Source organism: Notechis scutatus, chromosome 1, assembly GCF_049901735.1.
Source record: "Notechis scutatus isolate UNSWTSFEM ecotype Mainland chromosome 1, rNotScu1.2, whole genome shotgun sequence".
NCBI lineage: Eukaryota > Metazoa > Chordata > Lepidosauria > Squamata > Elapidae > Notechis > Notechis scutatus.
Window position 1 is genome coordinate 126,901,956 of NC_142009.1, and position 25,643 is coordinate 126,927,598.

Sequence of the window (25,643 nt, forward strand, 5' to 3'; positions counted from 1 at the left end):
AATAATCTACAACATCCATGGAAAAAGAGCAGTTCCTGCACTTTTGGGGACTTAAAGGTCTTTCTTTTCCTGACCTGGACCATCTTTGTTGGACAGTAGCAATATCCCTTTCTGTTTGAAATCCACCCATTTATAATTCCTCTATAATATTCACTTCATCCTAGCATGAGACCAGATACCCGATCAATGTTTGCTTAAAATAATATAAAAATACAGAGGTTTTCCCAAGAGAGAATACTTAAGGATTTCATGTAATAATTTGCATCTTCAGTTCCTCCCAAGAATCAAGTGTTTCAGAGGTAGAAAATTAGCATCTGGGATAAAAAAATTTAAATGTAGCATTTGTATTAATCACATCAGCAAATGCCTGAGCTGTTGTAAGTGTGGTTTTATTTTCAGAGGTTAACAGCATATACTCGGGACAAAGTCATCTTAACAATTTATTCCTGGGACAGTTTTCACAAGATTTCAAAGATATTCTTCGCAAAGATATTCCTGTGGCTAAAAACAAAACCACCTGGATATTGTTACAGCAAAAAGATGAATAAAGAGAGTATGTAATATGTGTACAGTTGCTGATACAAACATAGCAAGCTGAAGAAAGAATTTGGAAAAATGACTTGAAAGAGAATTACTTGAAAAATATGAGCAACAAAAAGGGATATACACTTTACAGAAAGTGCTACATTACATGAGTATAGTAAACACAAGTTTGGAATCTTCTGGCTTTGTCCAGAAAACTGCCTGTGCATTTGCATATGAGAAAGAAAACAGTATTTCTTATAACACTGAGTCAGATAACTTAATATACGAGATGGTAGCAGTTCTGCAGCTGAAACACTTGACTCTAATGAAATGTAGTACTGTCTAGAACAGGGGTCCCCAACCATGGCAACTTTAAGACTTGTGGACTTCAACTCCCAGAGTTCCTCAGCCAGCTGTGCTGGCTGAGAAACTCTGGGAGTTGAAGTCCACAAGTCTTAAAGTAGCCAAGGTTGGAGACCCCTGGTCCAGAAAACGCTCATTTGTGTGTTTGAGACCATTTCTAAATGACAAACATTTTAAGCATAGAAGTTTTTATAAGAGATAGTACTAACTCTTGCATTATTTCCTTAAGTAGTCATTGTATGATAATGCATTACTATTATTGAGTTCATACCATTCTACTTCTCTGTAAACACTGCATTTAGACAAACTAAACCAAATTGAATTTATGAACTTACAAAAATGAAAATGAAAACTTTCAAATATTATTTGACTGATATGAGAATCTACAGAACAATAGCTGATATTTTAATTATGCTGAAGTATATAATTATGCTCTGAGAAATGCAAACATGTTAAAACATAAAGGCTTCATCTTCCTGAAGTTACATTGAAATGTTGTCAAAAACAAACAGGAAAATACTATTAAAAACAGGAAACAAAATATACAAACATTCAAAGTCTATTTGGCATTGTATTCATTCACATTAAACATACATAAGAATGAACAGACAGCTAACAGTAACTAGTTCTTGGACCCCAAATTTAAGTGAATTTCAACAGATCCCTTGCAAGTTTGCCTATGGACTGTAATCTTCAGGATAATGTCTTAACTTCACCTCAGAAAGTGATGAAGAAAGAAAAGGCACTCTAGACATTCTGGATTAATACCTGTATCTACTGCAATTCTTGCACTATAAAATAAGGTCAACAGAACAGTAGAAGTAAAACATTAAAGTCCAGAAAAGAACAGTTTAAAAAGCAAGCAACATAAATCATAATGGTGAGTTTTCAGGTCAAATAGTAGGAAAAAAATAGTTAATAGCTCTTGTGACTCAGCAGAATTGCCATGTTCTTGTATTTTTAAAGTAAGCTTGGCCAGATCACATTTTAAAACTTCACTGCTTAAGTCATGAGAAGGAATGACTGAAATCACATTAGTTACATTTCACAACTGGTTCTCAACTCTGCTAATGCTTGATGAAAGAGCTCCGTTTTGTACAGTGCCACTGAAACGCTGAAATAATAGCCAGTACATTTTTAATGTTTTTATAAAATGGTGAACAAATTTCAATTTCTTTGAAGTCAGGTAGATGTTTTGGTATACCCATCTTTGGACATCTTCACTTTTCCTCAAGACTTCGCCTAATTGCTTCTTGAAATTCATCATCATCATATGTATCTGCATAAAAATATCAGAATGTGAAACTGTCCCTAAGCAACAATAGCACAATTTGGATCGTAATTTAGAAGAATCAATAAAGTGTACCTAATTAGTGCTCTATTCCACACAACTGAAAAACCATACATTTCCAGGTGAACATTACTCTTGCTATCCATAATAGGAAGAAATCTTGAGGATACATGCCTGCAGAGTTAATCAAGCCATCAACTTATTATCTAAATCCAGAATGATCTCCCAACTCAGCATCCCTGATTTTATATAACAGCACAGAATCCAGCAAAAGGATGGATCCTCCCAGACAAGAGGATTCTCAAGGAAAAGGGCAGCTCTCCTCTCATAGGGATCTCACTCCTTCTGGAGACTTTAAACTGGCTATTTCCTACATACTTAAATGCTCAAAGCTGCATGTGGTAGAAAGGTAAGCTGCTCATTTCCACCCTCAAGTTTACCCACCAAATAATCCCAAACTCCTGCTTATTCTGCTAGTTGGCTCCCCCCCACCCCGATTTCAAGGGGAAATGGAAGTGGAAATTTCTGAAAAGGCAAATTTATGTTATGCTTCCCTCCACTCCCCCAAAAAAGCTTAAAATCTGTCCCCAAAACAGCAATTTATGGCAGGAGGGCAGAGTGGGAGCTTTCTAAGGATAGAGAAAGAAGCAATTTGCCTTTTGGATGCTTCATATTCCTTTCCCCCCTTAAAACAAAAAGATGTGCAAGGGACTTCCATTTTTGCTTTTACCCATCAATGTCCTTGGTGTCTAGTGCAGCCTAAGAACAGATTGGGAAAGGAAGCCACTGAAATTCTTGAGTTAGGGAACATCTAGTAAAAAAAGCTGGAGATAAGGCCAAGGCACTAGCTTTGCTCTGCTTGCTTCAAAAGTCTCCTGCATTCTGTCTTGGGATGCTCAAAATATCCTTCTCAGGAACAAACTAAAGTAAACTTAGGACAGGCCACATTTTAGTTCATGCTGTGAATTAAAGTATATTCATCCTGGTTCAGATACACAGATAGTCCTCGACCTATGACCATAATTGAGCCCAAAATTTATGTTGCCAAGTGAGACATTTGTTAAGTGAGTTTCACATGATCTGGGGAAACTAAAACCATCATAAATATGAACCAGTTGCCAAGCATCCAAATCTTTGTCATGTGACCATGAAAATGCCACAATGGAAATAAGTGTGAAAAATGTTCACAAGTCACTTTTTTCAGCGACGTTGTGACTTTGAATGGTCACTAAATGCACTGTTGGAAGCCGAGGACTACCTGTATAATTTCTGTGTAATAGTTACTGAAGCTTCTAAAGTAACATATCAAATATAAACCCTCCTTGTAGAATGTACATATCCAATTAATATATCTTCAGCTTTAAAACAGAACTGCTACAACAAAGCAAACTGAGGTCACACAACTAGATGTAACTATCATTATTGGCATGCAATTGATTATGATTCTACCATCAGAAGAGTTCATACTGATATGCAAATATCTCCAGCATTATTAATTAGTTCCTCCAAGGTCTCAAAAATAGAAGTCAACAATATTCTTCTTGCTAGAATGCACTTTTAATTTAAAAAAAATCTAATATATACTCCAACATACCATTTTCCTATATTCCTATACTCCTATATTCCAATGTACTATTTATTTTTATTTTGTATTTGTTAATTAAGTATATAAGTTGTCTGTCTCACCATCGAGATTTTTGTCCTTAATAACATCTGATGTACTGTAGAAATTAAAACATACCATTTTGGCCATTTCTTTGTTGCAAAATCTGTTCCGTTGCCATTTGAATATCAATCTCTTCATTTTCTGTAATCAGACACAAATATTTTAATCCTACTACATTTCAATTCTAATAACTGGCTTTCTGTCAGATTTCTGTTGATTGGCAAGAATTGCCTGGCTTTATTATTTGCAATAGAAAAACAGACATGGAAACAAATTCAATTTCTTTGCAGACAGGTTGTGTGGTCTTTCTGAAAGAGCAAGTTTGCAATTATTAAATTCCCTGTGATGGCAGAACTTCCCTGTGATGGCAGCAAAAGGAGTAATTTTATCTAATACATTCAGTGAAATATCTGTGCTTCCTAAGACTGTCCAGCATGACAACAATGAATCATCCTTTGATTATATTGCATTTGGAACACCACAAAGCAATCTATATAGCATGATATGTATACAGAGGACAGAAAAAGTAGAGTAAGTAAACAAAATTAAAAGCACAGTGCAAGAAAAAGAGAAGGAAATAGAACTATATTTAGTGTACATCAACACTTTTTACTCTACATGTGTATCTTTTCGTATTTGTAATCATCTTTCATTGTATATGTATAAACCACTTCATGTTTTCCTTTTGTCCTGTAGTCTTACTTTTCGAATATTGTAAACTTGCAGTTGTCAACCATTGTTTTCTGAGTCTAATTTAAAACCTTTGTTTATTCTAAGCATCCAAAGCATAGATAACCTGGTCCAGGAGCCTTACAGCCCACAGATAACCCTTTTGTTCTCTCTGTAGTCATCCAATGTAAAATGTGTAAGGCACCAACTTCACTCCCTAAAACTCCTGAAATTCCATGATGAGACCTTCAGGATAAAAGCTGAGCAACTCTGATTTATCTTTTAGTGCCCTAACTGATTTAGGCAGCTTTTCCTAAAATGGTGCCTTCCAGATGCATTGGACATCAATTCCTACCATAGCTACTTCCAACTGTAGTGGCTAGGAATTTTGGGAACTGAATGGTCTAGATTTGGAGGGCACTTGGTGGAAAAACTGGATGCCTTGTGGGGAGGTGAGGGTACCTATCTTATTAATAATCTTCCTACATGTTACAATCTGTTTGCTCTTTCTAAAAACACCCCCTTATGCACACAGATTTTATTATATTGTTGTTTCAATTTTACAATAATTTATTCGCTTCTAGTTATTTTGTTCTGAAAATAAGTAGAATTTTCAGTAGAATTTTCTCTAGTGAAAAGTGTGAGATAAATGTAATAGTAAGCATTTGTTGTTATTGATGATGAAATGATATAAAGGAGCAGAGTCCAAAAGCCTCTCCCAGACCCGACTCCTTGCTTTTCACCAGCGAGACACAGCATAGGGAGAATGTCAGAAAAGGATTAGCTATAGGGAGTTATCTGCCCTTCTCTTGCAGAACTTCTGACAACAGTCACTCTTTCGAAGCCCAACCCACTTCATGGGGTTTATGTTTATGGAGATTCTCAATCATCCAAGTCATGGTTGTTCCAAAGATGCTTTTTCCAAAAGGCAACCAGACTTTCTTGGATTTTGGGGGGATGGGAGGGAAGTTTCACTTCTTATCCAAGAACCAAAGAAACTTCTTGAGTGAGAAGTAAAACATTTTCAAAGAAAAAAACCAAGGAAGTCCAGTTGCCTTTTAGAAAAAGCATCTTTAGGACTTCACAGAGTTATTATGGGGATAAAAGGAGGAGGAAGGAGTATTAGGTATAGTCACCGCCTGGAGTTATTTGTTAAAATAATAAAGGGGGGGAGGGGAGAAATTCTAATAAACAAGCAAACAAACTGCCTGGGGACTGGGAAGCAGAAATCAGTGTCATCCTTTGGTCAAGGCCCAAGAAAAAATACTAGCAAGGAATAATCAGCCTAGTCCAGTGACAACCAATAGCAAATAATTTCATTCTGGCCTCAAGGAATCCCTCTTTCCTTCTGTCTTGCCTCACAGTAAGAGAAGCACAGTAAGTTAATGAAACTCTATCAGGAATGACCATGCTATCCTTCAATAGGATGTCTGTAAAATGGCTTAGTCAGTATTATTTTACTGCTTTTCTTTCTATTAATAGACAATGCACTGAATGAAAACAAACCTTTGACTGTATCCGAAATGCTATTTAATATAGTACACATCATGTCAGCATCAATCTTATGAGGATCTAGAATGCGGGTTACCCGCTGAGTCATCTTAAGCTGATTTTCCAATTCTAGGAAGCTTTTGTCTCCAGAAAGAATGGTGAAAGGAATATGTTTTGGCAGATGTTCATCTAAGCGGCCCACCTGTGAAAAAATATTACGTGAAACTAAAAGCATACACAGCTTAAGATCTCTTAGCAAGATACATTGTATATTGTAATTAGGAAGTGACTTCCAAGCATAACAAAATGATACTTAGTCTTTAATTACTGACGGATGTCAACTCCATTGATTTACAGAGAGGAATAAACTAAGCTATGTCCAAGCCTTCATATCCCCAAAGGTAACCCCTCCCCATGAATTGTTGCATCCATAATTCTTTCCTTGCAATCTGTCTCTTGCCTTAAATTATGGTTCTCTACACAGTATTAGCCAGTTCATGAGAGAAAGAAATCAATTCTGCTTAAAATGAAAACCAAAACCTTAAGGTGAATCTCTTACGGTCTCAGGAGATATACACCAATATTTCTTAACTTTCCCACATGTTCTTTGTGGGGAAAAATAGTGGGCAAGCAAAAACTGATGCATAATGTTATGGATCATTACATACTACAAAAAAGAATAGCTAATCAACTAGCTTGAAATACATATTCATGCTCTGAAATGTAATTGCTAGTATGATAAATTCCTGAATTTTAAGGGTTTTTAGAGGTATTTATTTGATGTCAGCCAATATTAAAGTGACACTTATGTCAATATAATTTTAAAGCAATCTTTGTGCAAGTATCCACATATAAAGTAAAAACAATTACTTTTGTTATAAAGAGAAAGTTAGAAAGTAATTTGAATTCATTAATACTAATACTAATGATTTAATACTAAAGGATAGTAGAAATAATAAGCACTTTCATAATTGCAAAAAAGGAACTAAAAAGATAGAATGATTATACTAATTATACATATAGTGGTCTAAAACACTTATCATACTATTTTAGAAATTTAATTTCTTTTTTTCTGTTCTTCATTAAATACCCAAAATTAGGAATTTAATAGTTCATCATCCACAAAATCTTTACCTTTTATTTATCTTATTTGAGTATAATAATTTAAAATAACTTTGAAGAGAAATTATCAGAAATTAAGCTATGATTGGCTTAAATTATGCAGTACTCCAATCACTGACAGATGCAAAGTATACCAGGTAAGAAAAAAATGAAGTTTTTTCACCATAACAATATGTTAAAGTTAAATTAAATAGTTTTAAATTAGGGTTTCCTTAACTACCTTGCAAGAATGTTAACAACCACTAGAGGGAAATATTTTTGATATATTATGTGCCATCAAGTTGCTTTCAACTCTTAGTGACTACATGGATAGATAGGGGGAAAATAAGAGATACAGAAAATTCTAACTCTCCTCCTTATGGCCATTTGTAATTCTACAGACTCATTACGGAGCCTTAGTTATTTGATCAGTATTTGAAAACTTACATGTACACAGATTGCAAAATCAGCAGCCTCTCTCCTTCTACCACAGCGTGGATGAAGAAAAAAACACCCAATCTTGTTAAGATAATTAAAGGCTTTGCAGTTCACAGGGGGTTTCCAATGAGTATATCCACCTAAGCAATAAAGGAATGGAGTAATCGTTAGAAACTATCTAGACTGCCAGGTAAAAGCAACTTTAAAAAAGTTTCAGAGGTGACATCACTAAAAAACTAACTGATATTTTTCTAATTGTTAATCCATGCTGCATATATTTGGTATGCATTGGATTATATATTCCCAATGCTAACAGTCTTACTGGAAGATTATATACAGATTGTATCATTCTTGACCACAATCAGCTAGTGGCCAGTTAATTAATGGAGGCACAAATTTTGTAAGGAAACTAGACTGATTTAGACAGTTTGACCTAGTAATTAAGGATCCAGACTAGAAATGAGGGGTCCTTGGTGTTCTCTGAGCTTGGTTGTTTTCTTGCAGACGTTTCATTGCCCAAACTAAGTAATATCATGAGAGTTAGGACTAACACTGATGATACTTAGTTTGGGTAACGAAATGTCTGCTAAATAACCAAACTCAAAGAGCAACAAGGACTCCTCGTTTCAACCCTGAGCTACAAATATTCTCTTTTATTGAGACTAGAAATTGGATGACAGTGAGTTCGTTCTGTCTTTATCTTTGATTGACCTTGGGCCAGTCATTCACTTTCAGCCAATACAAAACACTTTCAAAATCTTTCCAAGAAAACTGCAGGGAGTCAACAATGACTTACCAATAGGTGATTCTTACCAAGCTGCCCGTTTATATTGTGAGACTTCTACTGTTGTGACTGAACTGTTAACCCTTTTCCTTACCCTGAAAGCCCCAAACAAAAGTTCCTTGATTGAGGGTTGCAGGCAGTTGATCAAAAAAGCTTCCCCAATTATCTAAATCCATCATTACAATGTGAGTCATAGTGCATAAATAATCAAGGTCAGGAAGATTGCCTTCATCTATATGTAAGAAAGAGGGAGAAAAGAATAGCCAAAATGTTTATCCATTTCTTCAATTGTAGATATATATGCTTCATATAGCTTTTAAAATGTAATTGTTCTCAATAATTCAATACAAATTTAAGTCATAAAAACACAGTATATTTTTATAGGAAAAGTCCTTTAATACACAATACACTCCACATTATCAAATGATGCCCTTCTGACTTCAGATGTTTACTTTCAAAATCAGAAAACATAGATAAGCCAAATCTTTATAAGGTATTGAATTGGTTCTGATTTACACAACCATGCCCAACTGGGAATAGTACCAGAACCAGAAGGATTTGCAAGGACACTTCTCAGAATTTAAAAGGCTAATTTGATTATGTTGACCATTGTCTGCTAGCAAGATAATGTTGCCTATGTTATAAGTAGATAAGATGGGCATAAGGGAAAACAACAGTTTTCTTTTATACTCCTCATAGATAGTAGCTAAGCTCTGTAATAGGCATTAGCTAAGCACAAAAATATCCTCACCATGAGGCCCCACAATATTCGGAAGCAAGGTGAAAATGCTTATGTTTACAAAGAGGTAACTATACCAAAGGAGGTTCTACAGGTGGTGTGACTGTCAATTCTTAGACCCAGAATCTGCTGTCTTATTGCTGTTTTATTTCCTTCCTCAAAATAATCCACACTTCCAGTGCGCAAGCCCTAGAATCTCTTAATTTTTATTTTCTAGTAAAGGCAAAAGATTTAAATATATTATTACAGGTGCTTGCTGAAGATTACATTTCTATTAATGAGTCAATAACTGAAATAAAGTTTCTGTACGTTGCTTACTATATAAACAAAGTTTGCATTATTTACTAATTTGCCTTATCAGTTTTATCAAATGCTTTGCACTGGCCCTTCATCAGTCTCATTAGCTGTGCATAATTTGAATTCCACCTACCTTGTTCAATCAATTCAGGAAGCTTTCTAGCTTGTTCTTTCCTTGCATCCTCCAACTTCAACCTTTTTACATCTGAAGAACGTGAAGTTACATCCTTCTCTGAACAGGACCTCACAGCAGAGAAATAGAAGACATTATTTTCTGCTTGTGACCCAAAAGATATTTGAGGCTTTTCTGCTTGTGACCCAAAAGATATTTGAGGCTTTTGTAAAAAGCAGTGTTTATCATGGAAGTGCTGATGAGCAACAGCAATACTATTAAAATGTTTGTTACATGAACCACACCTGACTACATAGAAATCTTGAGCAGTTTCTTTGCTTGGGTGGCTCGCGATATGAGCTATCATGTCAGAATAGATTTGTGTTGTAGAAGAGCATGAAGTGCAACGAAACCAAATGTTTCCTTTTTCCAACATGGCTTCTTGACATTTCTTGTGGTCGAACTTCCTGTTTTTTTTGCAAACATATTTCTCACGACAACCACAGTTTAGAAGGCTACCTTCTTCTACTATTTCATCATTTTTGATTGACGTTTCTGCTGTCTCAGACACACACACGTAATCCATGCTATGTGTGCCCTTGAAGTGAAGTAAAAATTCCTCCTCACCATCAAAGAAGAGGTCACCACAAAATCCACAGAAGTATTTAATCTGTACAACATTGTTATGTTTTCCCTGGCAGTGTCGCTGCAGTGTTTCCATTTTCCGAAAAGTCATTTTGCACAAGCCACAGCTGTATCGGTGATGATGATGACTCTCTAGTGATTTGCAATGTTGTTTCACGCTGTCCTCTGAGTTAAATATTTCCTCACATATCTTACATTGCCATTGGGAAGGACTCTCATCAACTTCCATCTGAGTCTGGTCTGGAGAAAGTTCAATAAGGCTTGAAGTTTGGCCTTCTTGTTTAATCCAAGTGTCGTACTGTGAATCAGAAGGTACTGTTACCTCATCTTCAGCAGTGTCTTTCTCAAAATAGAAGCTATGTCCATCATGAAGTCCTGTTACATGGATAAAGACATCTTCTTCTTTCTGAAGGGCTACTTCGCAAATTTGGCATGAGAAGATGAAGTTAGTCAAATGTGCTCCTCCATGGAAACGGCTCATGTGCAAGCGGATAATGCTCGAATTTTCTGAAAGTTTCCCACATACGGCACACTTGTAGCAGATTCTGTTTTCAGAAAAAATGTGTTTTTCTACCAATTCTTCAGAAAGAAATGCCAGATCACACTGGCATACCCAGGTTTTGACAGTAGGAGCTCTGTGAATGGCTTGACTGTTGCCTTGCAAATCCTTTTCCCATTTTGAAACAGTTTCATTCTTATTGCCATTCAATTCCAAATGTCTCTTCAGGGAAGATTTCAAAGGGCTTGCATTATTTTGCAGGTGAGGAACATTTTTATTCCGTTCATTGATGTGACAAAATAATAATATGGATTCCTCCATTGAGGTGATATGTTTAATCTTGGCAACATTTCTGCAACTATGATGAATAATTTGGTCATCATTGGCAAACAATGTATCACAACTTTGACAGAAACCTTTGGCTTTCAGTATTTCTGCGATTTCGGAGATGCACTTCTTCGATACAACTATGGGGCCAGCATTACGACAATGGATTCTAAAATGGAAAGGTACAGAAACGTATTTACAGCCATCTATCTAAAAATTATTCAAGATCATCTAAAAACAATCCCATATTCTCGACATTTCAAAATATTCAAATACATGACATTTGTTGAGTAAAGGCCAGCTTAGCAAATAAATCATTAGAAGTGATTGTCACAAGCAAATAAACTTTGCCCTTTGTATTTTTTTTACCTTTTAAATGTAGGAATCCATGAATCCATAAAAGACCTATGGTGGAAATCCATGCATGAAATAAACAGCACTGAATTCTGTCGTCACTGATGGGAAGAAAATCTGGGAAAGGCAGTGAAGACAGAATGCAGCTCTTTTATTACATGTGTGGAGTTTTCTACTTTTCATCATTTAACAAATACCATCACCACTTTTAATATATAAGGATTAAGCCAATTACACAAACAGCAGAACATAATTGGGTCTGACATCCAACAGGTATTTGAAGAGAGAAAAACTGGCCTGTGATTGCATTTTATAAATGGGAAGTTTTTCACAAACCTGAAGTGTGCTGTGAGCTCTATGTGGGACTGCAAAACCTGATGACAGGTTGTGCATTGCACTTGGAAGGGAACTTCTTTGCATAAGGAGATTAGAAGATTCTTTGCGTAGGCTGGCAAAGGCAACGGAAGTGGGCTCCCTGATTTATCTGCAATGAGTCAACAAGAAGGCAGGGTTACTTAGGAGGAATCCAATCACTCCTGCCCTAAAACAGAATTTATCCACCTTTCCTTACCATTGTCTTCCTATGAAATCCACTAAATCATCAGCAATCTGATGCACAACATGTAGACATGATTTTATAACCAAATAATATCTACTTAATATTGTACCATATGCATAATTCACATAAAAAAAAATCTCTACCAACCACCAGGTGCTGTTCATTGCTGGAGGTATCTACAGAACGCAAATATCCTTGCTTGCGAGGCTCTGCAGTTCTATGACAATGAAAGTCTCTTTTCCTGCTTCAAGAGAAAGTTATCCTGACTGGACTGTCTCTACCTTATTTCACACCTTTATCTAAAACATTTAATACCTTCTTTTCAGGGAGTATTTTAATTAGTAATTTCAGCTCATTTTGAACCAAAATAAAAGGAACATTACAGACGAAAGAGCTCGTTTCATTTACATTTCCAGATTAGAGCACTCCTTAAAACACATGGAAAATAATTTTTAAACATACTGCAGCTTTGTAACCAATATATAAGCCAACAATCTATGCATTACCCACTTACACCAGAGAGAAAAATGTGTCTATTAAACATACCACTCAATTTAAAAGCATGAGAAAAATGTTTTTTTCCAGACATATGCTGCAGACATTCATCTCTTATGTTAAAGAGGAGAAAACAGCAAGGACACGCAAAGCACTGAATAAGCTGAGGAGGGTAATTTCTCTCATGGCCATCATTTTCACCGACCTAAATGGAGGGAAGAACAACACAAGTAAGACAAAGTTTTGAAGAAAAAGAAACAGATTTCAAAGACAGAACCTTTTCAGTAAAACTGATTTATTTGTATGCCGCCTTTATTATTTTTACAAATAACTCAAGGCAGCAAACATATCCAACACACTTTCCTGTACATATTTTCCACACAACCTTTTGAGATGAGTTAGGTGGAGAGAAATTGATTAGCCCAAGGTTTACATTAAAAAGTTTAAGTAGATATTTGTGTTGTTTCCACTTAACACTTCAAAATTTAAAAGTCTATTGTGATAAGTCTGAAACTGAACAAATTACAAATAATATTTATTTTTATCAAAACTTCTCCTTTAAGGGTTGCCAACCTTAAGGGACATATAAAAATGTCGTGTTTCATTCAGATCTGTAGAATCTAAAGAACATTGGGAATAGAGTTTAGGATAGGCCCCATCAATTTAAGAATTCAACTACAGTATTCTCCATCTCCATCTTTTGCTCTTTCATCTTTCTTCTTTATAGAAAAGCAAAGAAGCCAATTATCGGTGGAAACCAAGTGCCCCCAGTCCCTCTCTCTCTGCAGAATCAAACTGTAATTAGCTTTCTTGACCTTTTTTTTCTGCTGAAAGCTAACAGGCACGAGGAATTAACAGTGACTCTGATTAGTGAAACCCTTCATTTATAATATTCAGAATAAAGTCTCATTGAGAGAATAGTTAAGAATGGTGAATAAAAGTCAAGAAGTTTATTTCCTACCTAAATCTAGATGCCATTTTTTTCCAGAAAATGGCACTTCTTTAAAACATAGGCGAAACCTACTTTCTGGATGAAGACAGAAAATTAATTCCCAGCTACAGGGGAGTTTAATTAGCAAAGGAATGGAATTTGAACTTTTATTATTTCCCTTCATAAAAATAAATTTTGGTCAGGGAAACTCCATATAGCTTTATGTAACTGATTCGTCCAAGGGGAGAAGAACTTGATACTTTTATCAATATATCCTTAAGTTCTTGCCTTAGACAAAAGGTGTGCACTATATTGCTGATTACTTGGAAATCTCTTGCGACAGATTATGCAGGCAAACATATTAGCTGGAGGTCCATGTAGAGTAATTGTGGGATCACATGGAGAATGATCAAACCTAAAAAAAAAATAGACACAATTAGATATACTGTATTAGGCAGAAATGTTTTTTTTTTCTTTTGCAGAAAGCAATCATTACAACCTTCTAGTTTAGTTTAACATTAGCCAGTTAAATAAGGTACACATATTAATTTTAAACTATACTTGTAACAGTAAAAAATTCTGGCATCAATCTATATGAAGCTTAATGCTGGTCAATTGCATCTGGAAAAATATAATGTAAAATTATGCCTAATGGTTTGTTGAGGCAACCTAAATATTAAAATATGCAAGAGAATTGTTTTCTTTTAAAATACATGTATCTAATTCAAAGTTTTTCATCAATATATGAAATGTGTAAAGATGGTTAGACAATTTATGATACAGTTCAGTGGTGGTATTCTACCGGTTCAGCCCAGTTATAGCTCCGACAATCATCTGTGAGTGAACTGGTTCACTCAGACAATCAGCTGCTGGGCCCTCCTACCTGCCCCGGCTCTATACTGACTTTTATTTCCTGCTTTTCAACCTCAGGTGTGTCACGCGGCACAGCCAATTGCCGCGTGTCAGCTGTTGAACACAGGGTGAGTGCAGGATTGCAGGAGGTTAGTAGGAAACCCTCTGTGTGCGCGCAAAGCACGTGTTTGGAACGTGTGTGCACAAAGCGTACCCATCAAGCCATGTCCACAGAACTGATGGTGAACAAATTTGAAACCCACCGATACAATTCCTTCCTCCAAAATGCATGGAAATTTAAATACAAGTGCAAAGGATACAAAAAGATGCATTTAGACAATATTAAAATGTATTTTATTAAGGAAAATTGCTGGCAAAAATATTCACCAGAACAAAATGTTATACCAGAAGAAATATATAAGAAACCATAAAAAATTTCATGCAAACTTTTCTCTCATTGCAAGCTACTATAGAAATTGGAAACTATAAAAGTTAAAAGTAGGGAATTTTTTAAAAAAAAATCTGAGCAAAGCTAAAGTTGGTAATTAATCCCTGCTAGTTGTAGGGTTATTTGTATAATTAAAAATGCTACCTTTTAAGATGACCTAGCAGTAAATGCCCATTGTCAAACTTTCTATTGCAGTGCATAATGGGACATAAAATGGATTTGCTGTTAGATGGGATCTGATCTGATTTTTGAGATAATGTTCTCCTTCCTGAGTTTACAGTGCCTGGCTTGAGACCTAAGGCATAAAACAGAAATATGCAGGTGTTACACAATGGTACTTTAAACTAGCACAACAGATTATAAGAACAAGACAATGGAAGAAACTTTGATTACATTGTTATAATTTATTTCATGCCTATATGTTACAACTGTTGCAAAAGGTTGAAACTGAAATCTATTACTATTTCTTTTCAACATACTTTTTATTATTATATGCTCATTTTGTAAATGTTTCTCAACTAGGCTGGTTAATCTGTCAATACTGCAGCTATGATGTTAGAATCCAATATAGGTTACATTCTTCCTAATCTGTATGTTAACATTGATTGACTCAGCTAAAGGCAATGTGGGAGAAAGGGCAACTGGTCTCCATATTTTATTATCAATAAGTCTCCAAATCTTGTAAAAACAAAAGTATCAATAAACCTACCCTATATTTAGTGTCAGAAAAGATCCCAGAATTATTTCATACACACTCGTCTAACCTTAATGAACCTGTATTAAAACTAAAAAGGGTAACATGACTTCATAAAAAAGTAAAAGGAAATTTTTATATTGCTAAATGGTTTGTTATATTTGCTAGCTGTGATGGATTTCCGAAACCACAATAGATTTTGAGTACAGCTTTTCACATGAAATATTTTTAGCACTTACCAAAATACTATACATGCAAATAATGTTCACAAGTTAACTGTGGCATTTTCTTGAACTAAATGAAGTTGGAACATTTGTGTTTTCTAATTAATATAAGCTTCTCTTTTTTTTGTTCTGCTTCCTCCACTCCACACTCCTGAAAGAATCTATGGTTAAGGAGAACCATTTCTTTGGAAGAAGAGGGATTCTGCCTTTCTCCAAATGACAAAGTAGCCAATTACCTGGCATTTTTAGCCACTGATTCACACACAACCTTGCTGCTTCTGTGTCACTATGTCCCCGGATAAATTCCAGTTCTCGCAGCCCATGAGCATGTTGTGAATCCACTTTTTCCTAAAATTCCCGGTGATTGGAAAAAATATGAAAACTGGACAGGTTAAATGAAAAGCAATTAAATAAATACAAAACAATTATAAATATATCAGAAAAATAAACGTAATATTCCTCAGGAAAATACTCAACATTGCTGCTAAGGGTAATGCCACCAGCAACCATTCAGTTTAGCTTCAAGTTTCTAGCTAAGATAATTTCAAATGTACTATATTTTACAGTCATTTTAATTTTGCTATGTTCTCTATACTCAACAGGAGATATTAATATGAAATACTATTGTGTAAATGAATTAAAAGCAGAAACTCGGAGAAGTAGCATGTCACATTATTTTCATTAGTGGTAGGTATAGGATTACCATATCCCACAAGTCTCTTCCAGAATGGCCATGAAGAAGTTAAGAGGGTGGCAATTGGTGGACTAAAATAAGTGGAAAGCACAGAAACGTACTAAAGAATTCCTGCTGATCAGGGAGATTTTGGTTGGCTACTTACAGCACAAGAAACTGGGTTCAAGAATGATTCTCTTTTCTTTTAACAGCCCTGTAATCCTTTGCATCAAGGTGGAGTTGGGCTACTGAATAGAGCTGGAGTATTTGCTGGACAGATGCCCTTCCTGATGCCTATAAGGAGCTCGCAGCAGACAATTATTCACTGCACCACAGAGAGAAATATCTGCCACTACCTAGGATCAAATTCCCAGCCTCCCGATTGTGAGTTGAGAGCTAGGCCACTGTGCTGCTCAGTTTCAAGAATGAATAAGGTAAAGAAATGTTTAAATTAAATTGTGCTCCTTTACACAGAAATCACCTTCAGATACTTGTGCTGTAACTAATCCTGGCAAAGAACCATACCTTGAAAGATTTGTTCTTCTCTTTCTTCAGCTGTTTCTCTACTTCTACATGGCGTGCCAAGCGATCTAGGGTCGAAGCAACTTTTGCTTTCTGATAATCAACATAGTCTTTGTGTCTTTTGTTTTTCTACAGAAGAAGAAACCTCTTTGAATTTGTTAGTACAAACTGCCAGAAAAGTCAACCATTGCTGTCTCAACATTCCAGGAAAATAAAAGCACAACACAGAAGAGCCCCCATTTTTTATTCAGTGAATCCATTTGAAATATGATATACATAACTGTTCTGTCTCGCCTTTCCTCTTTCCGAAAAGATGAAAGAGTACACACACACACAAACACAGGCAGGCAAGCTGACTTCACACAGTTAATTCTTTGGAACTGATAATATTCTTGGCATTCCACCACGTCCTGCCTGCCGAACTGATAGCAAATAAAATTTTACTCACAGAAAATCACAAGGCAGTCCACAAAGAAAATCTGAAGTAAGGTTAAACTTTGTCCCGTACAAAGTTTCAGGAGAAAACACACCCACTTTTATCCCCTGTGGGGTGTGGCTCAATGACTCAGCTCACTCTCTGACCCTCCCACGCCTCCTACGTTGCTACTCACGTTTCTCCCTACGACGCTGCTTAAGATCGAGCCAACACTCTTCCTCTTTACTCCCTGTCAGGGGCTGCTCCGATATGCCTTCCTCCTGATTAATCTCAGGCTGTTCCTCTTGGTTGTCTGATGGAACCTGAGGCATTACCAGGGAGGAAGGGCCTGGGGAGGAAGGCATTGCCAGAGAGGAAGGTCCTGGGGAGGAAGGCATTCCCAGTTCCTCCTCCTCATCTTCCAGGTCCTCTTCCTCTGACAGCATAGGTTCGGGAATCGGGGCCACAACACATAAGTAGTTCAAGTTTAAGTCAAAGATTAAGCCTAAAAATCAGAAAACATTTATGGATAAATGTTCATCCATGTTTTCTATTTCTCTAAATTATGAGGAGGAAGAGGAGGAAGAGATGTAGCGCAATCAGATTTGTAACACCATTATTATACCAATTTCCAAAAAAGTAGTTTTAGCCTTTGTGTGAAATTGATTTCATGATCTAGTTTAGCTAGTGGGGCTCACAGGTCACATCCATAGCAGTGAATGACCCCAGGCAGACCTGAAAGGATTACAATTCAATCCCACAAAACAGATACTAGAAACTAAGCACAAGGAAAACCTGAGGCTGAGTGGGCTCATACTGTTACCTTGACTGAAGCAGGATTTGACTGAAGCAGGATTAATAGGGTATTTTTTTTCCTCAGAATACCAAATAAAGACTTTTCTTCCCACCCTGTGGTTAAAAAAACTGGCAGCACATCCCTGACTCTACTGCTATGAGTAAAAAGAAAAAAAATATTTGTCATCAAATAGCCCTAAGGGAATAGTGTCAGCCAGTAAACCACAGCACCATTTTCTTCTTTAAAAATGGTGATGGTGGTGATGAAATCTGATCAATTGTATTTTTCTATGAAGGGAAATAACAACCTTGCCCTGTCTCCAACCGAAGAAGATTCTAGAATCTTTCTACATCTACAATGCAATATGTTTAACTGTTTTACATTTAAAGACACAACTGTCACTCATGTGAAAAAGCTTCTAAACCGATTTCTGGTTGTACAATGGAACTTCTTCCTATATACTCCCCTCTAAATTGGAGGGAGGGGAGCCCATCGAATCCAGAGAAGACTTGGGAAAGTGTATTTGAACAATAAGAACGAGTTTGGTGTAGTGGTTAAGGCATCAGGCTAGAAACTGGGGACCATGAGTTCTAGTTCTGTCTTAGGCATGAAGCCAGTTAGTGTCCTTGTGTCAATCAATTTCTCTCACCCCTAAGAAGAAAGCAATGGCAAACCACTTCTGAAAAACCATACCAAGAAAACTGCAGCCACTCTTCAAGAATTGGACACAACTGAACAGACTAAATATATATTTTACCTCATAACACTTTTAAGTTCAAGAGAAAACAAATGGTTTTAAGAATCATTTGGGCAGATCTAGCAAGCAAAGCATAACCCTTCTGGATACCAATGATTCTATCTCCTTCCTACATTTTTCTTCAAATTAGATGAAGGAGAGGAGATGACAAGACAAAAAACTAAAAAAAAAACCCAGAGAAAACTGTAGTCCTAACATCTCCAGTGTTTGCTGGTTGTGGAAAGCCAAACTAAGCTTGATTTAACAAAATTTGTACAGGTAGCCTGGACTTAGTTTACATATGTTTAGTGACCATTTGAAGTTATAAAAGCACTGAAAAAAGTGACTTATGACCATTTTTCACACAACTGTTGCAGCAGCACCATGGTCACATGATCAAAATTCAGGCCCTTGGCTACTAACTCATATTTATGACAGTTGCATTGTTCTGATGTCGTGTGATCAACTTTTGCAACCTTTGGAAAAGCAATGTTAACAGGAAGCCAGATTTACTTCATAACTGCACTACAAATTTAACAACTAGTGATTCACTTAACAACTGTGATAAGAAAGGTTGTAAAATGAGACAAAACTCAACTTAATAATAGAAATTTGGAAGTCTATTGTACTCTTAAGTTGAGAATTATCTGTACAATAAATTAGAATATACTGGCCTTGCTCTCTATCCATTCAACTTTTTTGTTATTATATTCTTGTTGTATTCCCATTTCAATGTTTATGTTATGGTTCCATTATTTTACTTCTGTTCTGTTTACATTTCTTTCATTTTCTTCCTTTTTATTACTGTAAGCCACCTAGCTTAGCCCCATGGCAAGATAGGTGACAAAATATATGTAACAAGTAAACAAACTTCTGTTGAGAACTTTAACCTAGAGGGAATTATTTATATGTCCCAGAAGTCAAAAAATTATAACCAATCATTACCCACCTCTCCCAGTTTTATCATTTGCAACTTTTATAACTGTTACCTCAACTCCCTCATCCAAGGCATTGATTAAAAAGACTGAGCAGTACAGGCTGAATCAGTGATTCACTCACTGGATGCTCCAGTACTGAGAAACAAAACTTTGAAAACCTTGCAAATTCTATTAATGTAGATCTGGATGGTAAAACTGGAATGTTTTAATGCAGATTTTTCTTTTTTGATTTAGAGGCATTTAATACCAAATCAAGCAGGAGCTGTAGTAGAACTGCCAACATTTAATAGCAAAGCAAGCTGCAAATGAAACAGTAGAAACCAAGATATACAGTCCCAGGAATAGAAGAAATGGCTGTAGACACAGCACAAAATTCTTTGAAGGGCCATGGATCTTAGGATTTGGATCTTAGGATTTAGAGTGGTTAACAACAGGATTTATTTATTTAGTTAATTTTTATGCTGCATGTGTCCCCTACAAGATGAGTTAAGGTTATAGTTTTGAAAATGTTTGTTTGGCAACAAGAGCATTACAGTACATCTTTTCTAACAGGTACAGTAATAATTTGTTGTTTGTTATTTCCATTGAGTAGTGCACAATATCAGGTAATAACAACTTTTTGGACAATTCAGCTTCCAAAATGGTTGTACTTTCCATTATTATCTATAATCAGTTCAGACAGGGTATCATAGTAATGCTGGAAAAAGAAATGCAAGTATTAACATAAAACAAGTGACACCATGAGGAGAAAACAGAAAAGAGCAATTTATACTTAACAAAGAAGAAAAATAATTTGAAATAATGTAGATCCGTATGGAACACAGCCACAAAAATAACCCATAGCTCCTTATGTGGGTTTACTTCTTAGTTTATCAAAATCTACAACTGCAATTTAAGTAGTATTCAAAGATCCCATGCTAAATAGAAATAACATGTGAGATTTGCTTTTAAAATATGACACTGCAGGTACCTCTAAAATAAAAGTTCCTCCTTCAAAACATATTTAAACATGAATTACTGTGCATATGCATCAGACATAGTCCATCATATTGTTAGAAGTTTGCAGAAATAAGTGTAAAATATTTCCAGAGAAAACTAAAAATTATAGCAAAACTGAAAATTACAGTGAGGAAACACTCACTTCAGAAGAGATATCAAATTCCTCTTCATTACTAAGATCGATGCATTCCAGGACAGGTCTCGATACACTTTCCTAAAAAGACAAACATTTTTAACAGTGGGGTTTTTTTTCACTTATGAGTACTTTCAAAATATGAGAGGCAAAAGTACAATGAATTAATTATTCATTCATTAGAGTATTTTTAATTTGGGTCAATTTTGTATCACTATAAAGAATTGTGGAATGGCCTTCTGTCAAATGCCTTCTAATCAAATGGTCAGAGATTTCATAATCCAAGAAAGCTTTTTTTTAACTGCAGTCATTCCAATCCAGTCAAAGTCATAAAGGCTCTTTTGACATTAATCATAAGGTATCAAATAAAATACTTATTAGTCAAAGACCAGTATATACCAAGATGACATGCTTTCTTTCTTGAGCACAATGCTCCCCACTCTTTTATCTCCTTGGAAGACTTTCCCAACCTAGTGTCCCCTTCAGTTCTAGTAGGGAATTCTAATTATGTTCCAACATATTTAAACAGTTCCCAATAATTTAAGAATGGCTTCTACATAGCAATAAATCTTCAGACAAACTTTAGACTTACCTGTCCCCTGAAAAACCCAAGCAGCATTGTGCTAAATGCAATAAATTAAAAAATGTTCTTTCTAAATAGCAAGGTTGCCATGATTTTGCTACCTGGAAATATGGATGAGCACTGAAAAGGTCCAATTTAATGATACCAATTAAACTGAATAGAACTGCTAAAATAAGATTTCGCCAAAGGGGATGGGTAGGATATAACATTACAAAGGCTGTTGAATTTAAGCAAGGGAATTTGAACCAATACCAAAAAGGGAGAAAAAACAACAAGTCACATCTGAATTGCCAAACACTTTCCAAGAAAGTAAGGAGAGTATCTGTGGATAGTTAATTAAAATGCCCATCCAGTATGAAAAGTGAATTCCATACTACAAAAAACCCTCTCTCAATAAAATGCCTTTTTGCATTTATATAGTAAACTGTTCTGTCTCACTTTTCTTCTTTCCCAAAAGATGAAAGAATACAAACTCACACAAACATAGGCAGGCAAGCTGGCTCGGACTTCACAGAGTTAATTCTTTGGAACTGAGAATATTCTTGGCATTCCAACACCCTCTGCCTGCCAAGTCTGAACTGATAACAAATAAAAATCTACTCACAGAAAATTACAAGGCAGTCCACAAAAATCATTCACAAAGAAAATCTGAAGTAAGATTAAACTTTGTCCGGTACAAAGTTCCAGCCGAAAACACACCCACTTTTATCCCCTGTGGGGTGTGGCTCAATGACTCAGCTGAGTGAACTGAGCTCTCAGCTCTCTGACCCTCCCACGCCTCCTACGTTGCTGCTCACGTTTCTCCCTACGACGCTGCTTAGGATCGAGCCAACACTCTTCCTCTTTACTCCCTGTCAGGGGCTGCTCCAATATGCCTTCCTCCTGATTAATCTCAGGCTGTTCCTCTCGGTTGTCTGATGAAACCTGAGGCATTATCAGGGAGGAAGGCATTGTCAGAGAGGAAGATCCTGGGGAGGAAGGCATTCCCAGTTCCTCCTCCTCATCGCCCAGGTCTTCTTCCTCTGACAGCATAGGCTCGGGAATCAGGGCCACAACAGTAAACCACATTAGGAATATTGTGTACTGCATCACAAGCTGATACTGTACTGTAGAGTTGGAACAGAAGCGGAAAAGGGGAAAGATAAAGAATTAGGAGAGTAGAATTGGCTTATTCAAAACTACACTCTGGAACTTTTTAGCTTTGAAAGATAGGGTAGAATAAGTGTACTAAAATCAGGTATGCCATTAAAAATGTAAAGGCAGGTAATTTTTCTTCTTCTTTCACAATATTAATGTTCAGGATCCTTGACTAAAACTAAATTTAAGGAGATTTAGATTCAATAAAAGAAAGCACTCTTTTATACAGTATTAAGAATCTGCTGCCATATGTAGTATAGTGATGGCAACCAAGATAAGTGGTTGAAAGGGACAAGAGAAATCCTCAAGTGGAATGGCTATTCATGGCAGCTGACTTTGATGGCTACCTATAAAATCCAGAAACAAAGACAGTACAACTTAAGATTGCAAATATTAAAGGGCACTGATAGTAGAAGACTGCTTGAACTTGGATAGATCTGGATTGACACTATGCAATACAAAATGCTGCATCATATTGATGTCTAGTTGATCCTCCAGCACTCTTATGTTTACATGCAAATTGTCTACGTACACTAACAAATTCAATATCATCTTCACTTTCTTCCGGTTGAGAAGAATTGTCAGTCTTCTTAGAAGATATAAGATACTCCATTATTGTATCTGAAACAAACAAACAAAAATCACTGAAGGTAATAATGCACAAATAAATCCATGGTTTTGTTTCTCACTGCAATTAATATTGTATTTCCTGGCAATTATTTAACTTTTTAAATCAATTACAAGAAATACATTGTACAAGACCTGGAACATCTACAGACAACCTATTCTGTCCTTTGATTCAATTGTTAAATATAAAGACAGATAACTCTACAAATTCTTTCATACAGTTTCTTTTATTGGATTATATTAGGTATCCTCAAGGTAACTCAGTTATGTCAAGATGCATCTAATGTCCAATTCTTTGCATAGTTGAAATCATAGTGTAAAATGATAGTAATCTTTCCCCTATTTCATCACATAGTAGTAGAACCAAAGGAGAGACGCTAGCAGGATGCTAGGGTCCGAGCAAGAGTGAAGAAACTTCCCCCAACCCACCAAGGGTCAATTCAGTGACCAATCAGGATTACAGATGTGGCTACATGACATGAACTACATTTCCCAGAATGCCTTAACTACATTTACCATGAGGCATTCCCTTAAGGGGACAGCTCCCAATTACTAAGTATACCAATTCCCATTACCTTTTTGCTTTACTTACTGATAATAGCATAACAGGTTTGTATCATTTCAGAATTCATCCTTTTAACAGATCAAGGAATTTATTGGAAAAGTTCTAAACCTGAAATTGGCATGCTTCCACTAGCTGAGCTGATCTATAAGTGATAAATGTATAAATGTTCTTTTAAGTGCAGGACGATGTCAAAATAACCATACAGATGCAAAAGAGCCAAGCCAGTGAGTCAGGAGAAAGTGCGCTAAAGAAATGAAAAGTTAAAAGAAGTGTGCAAGGAAAGCGGTTACTACACCATTTATTTATTTTATTTATTTATTTACTTTATTTATTTATTTATTTATTTCCTTACCTGTTGCAATATACAACTGTTATAATAAATGGATGCTAAAAGTTGCAGTGGTCAACCTTGTGGAATGCTGGCTGGGAGGGGCGCTGGCTGGAGAAACGAAAGTTATGGGAGAAGGAGAAACGAAAGTTATGTGGGAGAAGAAAGTAACTGGGCAGGGCTAAGAGCAGAGGTGATAAGACCCCAGCAATGGTATAGTTTTTGTATTAGCATAATTATGTAGTTTACCTTATAAGGAAAAATTCCGTGTTCCTGCTATGACGCTTGCAAGCAACCTAATAAAAGGAGGTACCTGCCTTTTGTTCAGGGCCTTTTCATCCCGAGTAAACATTGTGTCCGTGTGTTTATTCATTTACCATGAGAGGCCCAGGGCTCTGAACTCAGACCCTGCCCGTTGCCAGGGTGTGGGCAGCAAAAACCACAACTGGTGAACCCCGACGTGATTCGTGATTCGAGCCAGCTGCAGCCCAGGGATGCCGTTTCGTGTTACGGATCCCTCCCCAGGAATCTTCTGCAAAGAGGACATCCTCCCTTAGCAAAGCTGCATCTGGCTGCATCCACAGCACGACTTCCAGGAAGGAGTGTGCTGCCCTGATTCCCATATTACGCACCGGAGACCGGCAAAGCGCATCGTAAGTATGGGCACCCCAATCTCCAAGCTTCTGTCCAAGCATGTGGACGAGCTTCAATCCTTAATCAGGAAGGCGAATCACTTGCAGAAAGCTAACGGACATACTATCTATCCTCTCTCTCGCAAAAAAATTACCTCCTTTCTCCTTTATCTTCAAAAACATTGCCCCGCTTATCCAGAAGGTGGCACTCTTAAACCATCTATTTGGGAAAAAATAGGAAAATACATTCACGAGCCTCCACGAGCCCCCCCCCCGGAAATCCTCTACGCCTGGAGAGCTCTCGTGACTGCTATCAATATTCTTTACCCCCCCTCTGAATCAATCTCTGACCCAATTCCCTCTGAATCAATCTCTGACCAGACTTCGGGTCAGCCTTCCCCATCTCCTAAAAATCCCCTGCCTTCTTTGGCAGAAACTTCCACACCTCCTGCTCTGTACCCTGCTGTTCCTTCCTCCCCCCTCCCCCTCCCCCCTACAACCCCCCTCGCATTCCTGATGTTAACCCTATCAAATCCACTGAGTCTCCTGCCTCCTTGCCTGTACGTAATACCTTTCAGGAGGCACTGATTAAAGGAAAAATAGATCCGGAGGACCTCTCTTGTTTTCCTATGGTCCTCCAAGCCCCGGCAGGAGGGGGAAATCCTGCCCCTCAGTATGTCCCTATGGAATGGGATCTCATGAAAGAACTCAAATCTGCCACTGCCAAATATGGCCTTAAGTCACCCTATGTTAGAACCTTGTTAGAAAACATTTCTAATAATCATAATATTCTTTTCTCTGAATGGCAAATGATGGCTTCTATGCTCCTAACATCTCTGTTACAATTCACAATCTGTAACAAAGTCTTTTCGGGTCTCTGACGTAGGTGTCCTCCGAACGGCTGAGTGGCCGGACGATTGGCCTTTGGAAACTGCCCCAGCCGTTCGGGGACTGCCTACCTCCAACCCTTGGTTCTTCCATTACATACTAACCTGTGGGGCTGTGATCTTATGTCTCAACTTAACACAAAACTCATTATTGATTAATGGAATCTT

The 25,643-nt window shown here is 36.7% G+C and overlaps 1 protein-coding gene across 1 annotated transcript in view; it reads right to left on the reverse strand.

The window, feature by feature from the left end:
- Positions 1–88: 88 nt before the first annotated feature.
- Positions 89–25,643, reverse strand: part of ZNF451 (zinc finger protein 451) — a 30,609-nt gene continuing 5,054 nt past the window's right edge. Inside the window, exons 3-17 of the mRNA XM_026665238.2 lie at positions 22,969–23,057; positions 20,726–20,797; positions 16,703–16,828; positions 15,741–15,852; positions 14,731–14,881; positions 13,575–13,701; positions 12,407–12,560; positions 11,638–11,785; positions 9,498–11,116; positions 8,423–8,560; positions 7,554–7,684; positions 6,021–6,207; positions 3,921–3,986; positions 2,255–2,353; positions 89–2,167 (exon numbers count right to left, since the gene is read on the reverse strand). Coding sequence (XP_026521023.2) covers positions 2,259–2,353; positions 3,921–3,986; positions 6,021–6,207; positions 7,554–7,684; positions 8,423–8,560; positions 9,498–11,116; positions 11,638–11,785; positions 12,407–12,560; positions 13,575–13,701; positions 14,731–14,881; positions 15,741–15,852; positions 16,703–16,828; positions 20,726–20,797; positions 22,969–23,049 — 3,207 coding nt within the window. The 5' untranslated portion in view covers positions 23,050–23,057 and the 3' untranslated portion in view covers positions 89–2,167; positions 2,255–2,258. The remainder of the gene's footprint in view (positions 2,168–2,254; positions 2,354–3,920; positions 3,987–6,020; positions 6,208–7,553; positions 7,685–8,422; positions 8,561–9,497; positions 11,117–11,637; positions 11,786–12,406; positions 12,561–13,574; positions 13,702–14,730; positions 14,882–15,740; positions 15,853–16,702; positions 16,829–20,725; positions 20,798–22,968; positions 23,058–25,643) is intronic.